Here is a 7,322-nt window from a genome sequence, read left to right on the forward strand (position 1 = left end):
AAATGTTGACTGCTCCTTTCCTCCAGATGCTGCCTGGCTTGCTGTGTTCTTCCAGCCTCCTGTTTGTCTTTCTTGGATTCCAGCATCTGCAGTATTTTTGTCTCTAACCTTCTTCACTACCTCCCCCCCCTTCAAGAAGCTATGAACCTGTACCAGCAGGTCACTTTGTGCAGCAACCCTCCCTAGGACCTTACCATTAAGTGTATAAATCCTTCCCTGATTTGCCAAAACGCAACACTTCACATTTATCAAAATTAAACTCCATCTGTCACTTCTCGGCTCAATCATCCAATCTGATCATGGTTCTGTTGTACTCTGAGGTAACCTCCTTCACTGTCCACTATACTTCCAATTTTGAAGTCAACAGCAAAGTCACTAACCATACTTTCCACATTCACATCCAAAACGTTTATATAAATGACAAAAAGCAATGGACCCAGCACCGATCCTGTGGAACAGCGCTGATTACCTATGACTTTGGTTAGACCCTCGGCATACCACTCTTTTCCTATCGTGTTATTCCAGTCATTTGGTTTGTCTCCAATGTCACCTTGCTTTTAATTTTTTGTAATTGTCTCTCTGCCTCTCTTAATTGGATTATAAATCAGCCCTTCACTTGCTAGTCAGCTGTTCACACTTTACTCACACCGTCTGGCACTCTTGATCACCTTCAGAGACTTATTATTCAGTTTGTCAACACTCCACTCACACCATTTGTACAATCTTTTGATCCCTCTGCCTATAAATTCTGTGCCTGTGTGCTTCTCTTCACTCCACCTGATGAAGGGGCAGCGTTCTGATTTCAAATAAACCGATTGGATTACAACCTGGTGTTGTGTGACTTCTGACCTTTCCCAACCTTGTCCAACGCCAGCACCTCCAAATCATATTCCAGGAAATGTAGCATCTAATTTGCACACAGCAAGATCCCACAAATAACAGTGTAAGCATAATCTTTTTGTGTCATTGATAAATATGAATCAAACATCTGGGACATTCCTTTGTGGAATTGTGCCTCAGGATCTCTCACACCCATCTGACAGAGTAAATGGGGCCTTGATTTAATATCACATGAGAAACACTGTAACTCTGTCACCAAAGCCTATCATCCAGTTTTACCATAGGCATCGCAGACAGGGTTAAAAGATAAAGGGCTGGGTTTTTTGTCAGGTTGACGGATTGTATGGGCTTTTTTAAAAAAACTAACCGTAATATTTTATGCTGTGCCACTAGCCCCGATGCCCTGCACTAGTACCAAGAAGATTCAGAGACCACCCTCAGCTTTTCCTCAGAGATCTCCAGAGTAAAGACAAGAAACCCAGGCCAAAAACAACGTTTATCATTGTCTCATTGAGATGAGAAGAAATCTCTTCACCCAGACAGTGGGGAATCTGTGGAATTCTCCACCAATCAAAGTGGCTGAGACCAAAACATTGAATGCTTTCAAGAAGGAGTTAGATGTAGTTCTTGGAGATAAAGATGTGAAAGGGTATGGGGAGAAAGCAGGAACAGAGGACCGAGTTGGATGATAAGTCAGGGTCATATTGAACGATGGAGCAGGCTCAATGGGCTGAATGGCCTACTCCTGCTCCTATTTTCTACATATTTTTGCAGAACCTTCTGCCTGATGTGCCTCTATCAGCGATGGAACAGAAATCTAAGACAGAGAGAGCTTTAAGATTTGATAATTTCCTCAATGACAGAGTTAATAAGATAACAGGAGAAACAGTCTTATATTTGCAGAAAGCAGCATGTCAGATCTGATATAGAGGAACCATGCTTAAGGATCTAACAGACACACTGAAGGACTGGGGAGGGGTGGATAGAAATCCTGTTCAGTTACAGATGGTAGGATAAATGCACTTGACAAACAGGAATCAGAGAGACGATTTCATTAAGGGATTAAGATAGAAACACAGAGCAAGAAGGATTCAGACTGTGAGGACAGAAGGATAGTGACAGGAATGATTGGGTAGAGAGAGACAGCTGATAATTGACTGCTACATGGTGGACAAAATTCAGACTTGTTATCCCACTAACATCAGATGTAGTAAATTCCATGAATAAAGAAAGATAACTTTGATTTTCCATCGATGAGTTGTCTCTCAGACTCCTCAGTCCTTCCATTGCCTATCCTGGTGTGTAAACATCACTTGCCTTACCCGACTAGCTGCTGATTGAGGAAGCACAGCTGTAACGAGTCCGCCAGTTTCTGCTGGACCAGACAGTATCGGATAAAAGCTCGTCCCTTCCCCAGGGAGGTGTTCAACTGCAGATCACAAAAAGAGAGAGCATTGGAGCTTTATTGGTTGCTTGCTATGAGATTCAGTGTGTAGGAACAGCTTTCTTACAAACAGCAAAGTGTAAAGGTCTCCCTCTCTGGTCTCTGCTGCAAAACCCATTCTGTTTGAATGACTGGAGACAGTTGAGATTTATCAATAGGTTGATGGGGGTAAGTGACATTGGTCACCTTGATCTCCTGCTTTATCACCGGAGATGGAAACTAACTTTGCAGACATTTTGACTGGCTGTTCCCTTTCTTTGCTACTTTTCTGAGTAACTGCAGGGTGAGAGTGAGGGCTGTATAGAGATGATAATATGGACAGGTTCTACTGTGTCAGGATGGGGACAGGGGTGACAAACAATTTGGTCTCTTTTCCTTTTCTGTATATCACTGTGTTAGTGAATAAACTGGTACATTTACAGACAAAAGACATGAAACCTGTTCTACCCACTCCTACCTGTGTTGTGTGGTTAATAAATTGCACAGCATTTGTTCCACATTTGTGACTATTCAGGCACAGGCTGATATAATCCCAGTAATCCTTTCGGCTCCCAAACATCGTCTTCTTCTCCTTCTGATCATACTGGTAACAAGGGGAACAGAAATGAAATAAATTCATCTCAATTTGCTGGCGTGGCTGGCATTTGACATTTTAAGGTGGTAACATTGATGCGTATCTGAAGGTTTATCTTAGCAAATGTCATTTATTCAAAAAAGGGAGAGAGGTTGAAAGCAGGAAACTACAAGCTAATCAGCTGTCATAAGGAAAATATACTTGGGCAAAGTCAACATGGTTTTTTGAAAGAGAAACCTTGTTTAAGCAAGATGTGGAGGTGCCAGTGTCGGACTGGGGTGGACAAGGTCAGAAATCACACAACACCAGGTTATAGTCCAACAGGTTTAACTGAAAACACAAGCTTTTGGAGCCACTCCTTAGGTGTCAGTGAGAGAGGGAGTATCAGACACAGAATTTATAAGTAAAAGATCAAAGGTTCACACCATTGATCAGGATGTACTAAACAAACGTAAGATGCAGCTAAATCTTTGTTCAATTAGAAGATTTTAATTGATTAATATGTACGTGTATATCCCCGAATTCCTATGAAGTCACTGTCCTGAGAGAGCTAAAGGTTTTATCAGTGTAAAGAAGAGGTGACATTTTAGGTCAGACAATGCATATTAGGTATGAGACAACAAGGTGCAGAGCTGGATGAACACAGCAGGCCAAGCAGCATCAGAGGAGCAGGAGAGCTGACGTTTCCGGTCTAGACCCTTCTTCAGAAATGGGCCCCATTTCGGAAGAAGGGTCTAGACCTGAAACATCAGGTTTCCTGCTCGTCTGATGCTGCTTGGCCTGCTGTGTTTATCCAGCTCCACACCTTATTGTCTCAGATTCTCCAGCATTGGCGGTTCCTACTATCTCTGTAACCATATTAGGTATGAGGCCTTGTTTAGAATCTGTTTGAGTTTTGGTTTGGAGTCAGACTGGTTTTACTTCTAAAGTAGCAATTTATAAAACACCACATTGACTGACTGTCAATAAATCATGTGCTTTTTGAACAAAATGGAATGTATCTGCAAATACAAATTCACCGTAGATTTAGATATGTGTGTCCATGCGTGTACGTGTGTGTGTGCATGTGTGTTTGTGTGTGTGTGCATGTGTGTTTGTGTGTGTATCTGTATGGGGGTTTGAGAGAGAGAGGGAGAGTGAGTGTGTTTGTGTGTATGTGTGTGGGAAAGAGAGAGAGAGTGTGTGGGCGGGAAAGTCTGTGTGTGTGTTTGTGTGTGTGTGGGAGAGAGAGTGGGTGTGTGTGGGAGAGAGAGAGAGTCTGTGTGTATGTGTGTGTGTGTGTGGGAGAGAGAGAGTGTGTGTGTGTGTTTGTGTGAGTGGGTGTGTCTGTATGTATGCATGTGTGAGAGTGTAAAGTGTGGTGGGGCCACCTGTACTGCGACATGTACCCAAGATTTCTGACCATATTTAACCAATTTATTGGAGTTTTTGAAGAAGTAACATTTACTGTTGATAAAGGGGAACTTGTAAACATAATATACTTAGATTTCCAAGTACATTATCAGTGCGTGAACCATCCAAAAATATTGAAGAAAATAAAAGCTCATGAAATAGAGGGGTAATATATGGGCATGGACAGAAGATTCACTGGCTAAGAGAAAGCAGAGAGTGGTTATAACATAAGAACTAGGAGCAGGAGTAGGCCATCAGGCCCCTCGAGCCTGCCCCGCCATTTAATAAGATCATGGCTGATTTTTGAGACTCAGCTCCACTTACCCGCCCACTCACCATAACCCTTAATTCCTTTACTGTTCAAAAATTTATCTAGCCTTGCCTGAAAAACATTCAGTGAGGAAGCTTCAACCGCTTCACTGGGCAGGAAATTCCACAGATTCACACCCTTTGGGTGAAGAAGTTCCTCCTGACCTCAGTCCTACATCTGCTTCCCTTTATTTTGAGGCGATGCCCCCTAGTCCTAGTTTCACCTGCTAGTAGAAACAACCTCCCTGCCTCCACCTCATCTATTCCCTTCATAATCTTATATGTTTCTATAAGATCTCCCCTCATTCTTCTAAATTCCAATGAGTATAATCCCAGTCTACTCAGTCTCTCATAATCCAACCCTCTCAACTCTGGAATCAACCGAGTGAATCTCCTCTGCACCCCCTCCAGTGCTAGTATATCTCTTCTCAAGTAAGGAGACCAAAACTGCACACAGTACTCCAGGTGTGGCCTCACCAGGACCCTATACAGCTGTAGCATAGCCTCCCTGTTTTTAAACTCCATCCCTCTAGCAATGGCAGACAAAATTCCATTTACCTTTTTAATTACCTACTGCACCTGCAATCCTACTTTTAGCGAATCATGCACAAGGACACCCAAGTCCCTCTGCACAGTGCATGCTGCAATTTTTTACCATTTAAAACATAGTCCATTTTGCCGTTATTCCTACCAAAATGGATGAACTCACACTTATCAACATTGTACTCCATCTGCCAGACCTTTGCCCACTCGCTTAGACTATCTATATCCCTCTGCAGACTTTCAGTGTCTTCTGCACACTTTGCTCTACCACTCACCTTAGTGTCATCTGCAAATTTTGACACACCACACTTAGTCCCCAACTCCAAATCATCTATGTAAATTGCAAACAATTGAGGTCCCATCACTGATCCCTGAGGCACACCACTAGCCACTGACCGCCAACCAGAAAAACACCCATTTACCCCTACTCTTTGCTTTCTACTGGCCAACCAATCCTCTATCCATGCCAATACATTACCTGTAATACCGTACAACTTTATCTTATGTAGCAGCCTTTGGTGTGGCACCTTGTCAAATGCCTTCTGGAAATCCACATACACCACATCCACAGGTTCCCCATTGTCCACCATGCAAGTAATGTCCTCAAAGAATTCCACCAAATTAGTTAAACATGACCTACCCTTCATGAACCCATGCTGGGTGTTCCCAATGGGACAATTTATGTCCAGATGTCTTGCTATTTCTTCCTTAATGATAGATTCAAGCATTTTCCCCACTACCGAAGTTAAGCTAACTGGCCTTTAGTTACCTGCTTTTTGTCTACTTCCTTTTTTAAACAGTGGCGTCACATTGGCTGTTTTCCAATCTGCGGGAACCACCCCAGAGTCCAGTGAATTTTGGTAAATAATTACTAGTGCATTTGCTATTTCCCCCATCACCTCTTTTCGTACCCTGGGATGCATTTCATCAGGGCCAGGAGACTTGTCTACCTTTAGCCCCATTAGCTTGCCCAGCACTGCCTCCTTAGTGATAATGATAGTTTCTAGGTCCTCACCTGCTGTAACCTTCTTGCTATTAGTTTTCGGCATGTTATTTGTGTCTTCCACTGTGAAGACCGACACGAAATAACTGTTTAATGTCCTGGCTATTTCCTCATTCCCAGTTATTAAATTGGCCTTCTCACCCTCTAAAGGACCAATGTTTACCTTCGCCACTCTTTTACGATTTACATATTTATAGAAACTTTTGCTGCCTGTTTTTATATTCTGAGCTAGTTTACTCTCATAATCTATCCTACTTTTCTTTATAAGTTTTTTTGTGGCTTTCTGTTGGCCTTTAAAGATTTCCCAGTCTACTAGTTTCCCACTATTCTTTGCTTTTTTGTGTGTGTTTTTATTCAATCTGATACTTTCCTTTATTTCCTTAGACATCCATGGCTGGCTCCCTTATTATTAGATTATTTTCTGTTTGGTCACATGTAACAAGTGTTCCACAGAAATCAGGCCTCAGTTTTATTACAAATTATATAAATGATGTGGATAAAGGAAGGGGATTGGTAGGTCATGCTGTTCACCTGTAACAGGTATTCAAGTCTTGTGCACAGACCGTGGAGAACTGGGTTGGCATCTGTGATGGGAAGTTGATTCCTCTCCTGATCTTTGCGAAGCTCTTCGATAGATGCTGTGAAAACGATCAGGGTCTATTGTGAATAGATCTCACACGGACAGTGCAGGGGTAAAGAGTGTTTGAGGATTTAACACAGACAGTGCAGGGGTAAAGAGTGTTAGAGGATTTAACATGGAAAATGCAGGGGTAAACAGTGTTAGAGGATTTAACACGGAAGAGTGCAGGGGTAAACAGTGTTAGAGGATATAACACAGACAGTGCAGGGGTAAAGTTTGTTACAGGATTTAACAGACAGTACACGTGGAAAGAGTGTTAGAGGATTTAACACAGACAGTGCATGGGGAGAGAGTGTTAGAGGATTTAACATGGGCATTCAGGGATAAACAGTGTTACAGGATTTAACAGAGACAGTGCAGAGGTAAAGAGTGTTAGAGGATTTAACACGGACAGGGCAGTGGTAAACAGTGTTAGAGGATTTAACACGGACCATGCAGGGGTAAACAGTGTTAGAAAATTGAACACAGACAGTGCAGGGGTAAACTGTGCGAGAGGATTTAACACGGACAATGCAGGGGTAAACAGTGTTAGAGGATTCAACACGGACAGTACACGGGTAAACAGTGTTAGAGGATT

At 42.5% G+C, this 7,322-nt stretch overlaps 1 protein-coding gene across 1 annotated transcript in view; it reads right to left on the reverse strand.

The window, feature by feature from the left end:
* LOC109935308 (FYVE and coiled-coil domain-containing protein 1-like) overlaps positions 1 to 7,322 on the reverse strand; it is a 40,732-nt gene that overhangs the window by 11,343 nt on the left and 22,067 nt on the right. Inside the window, exons 4-6 of the mRNA XM_048599286.1 lie at positions 6,637 to 6,743; positions 2,742 to 2,867; positions 2,163 to 2,269 (exon numbers count right to left, since the gene is read on the reverse strand). Coding sequence (XP_048455243.1) covers positions 2,163 to 2,269; positions 2,742 to 2,867; positions 6,637 to 6,743 — 340 coding nt within the window. The remainder of the gene's footprint in view (positions 1 to 2,162; positions 2,270 to 2,741; positions 2,868 to 6,636; positions 6,744 to 7,322) is intronic.

Source organism: Rhincodon typus, chromosome 7, assembly GCF_021869965.1.
Source record: "Rhincodon typus isolate 14 chromosome 7, sRhiTyp1.1, whole genome shotgun sequence".
NCBI lineage: Eukaryota > Metazoa > Chordata > Chondrichthyes > Orectolobiformes > Rhincodontidae > Rhincodon > Rhincodon typus.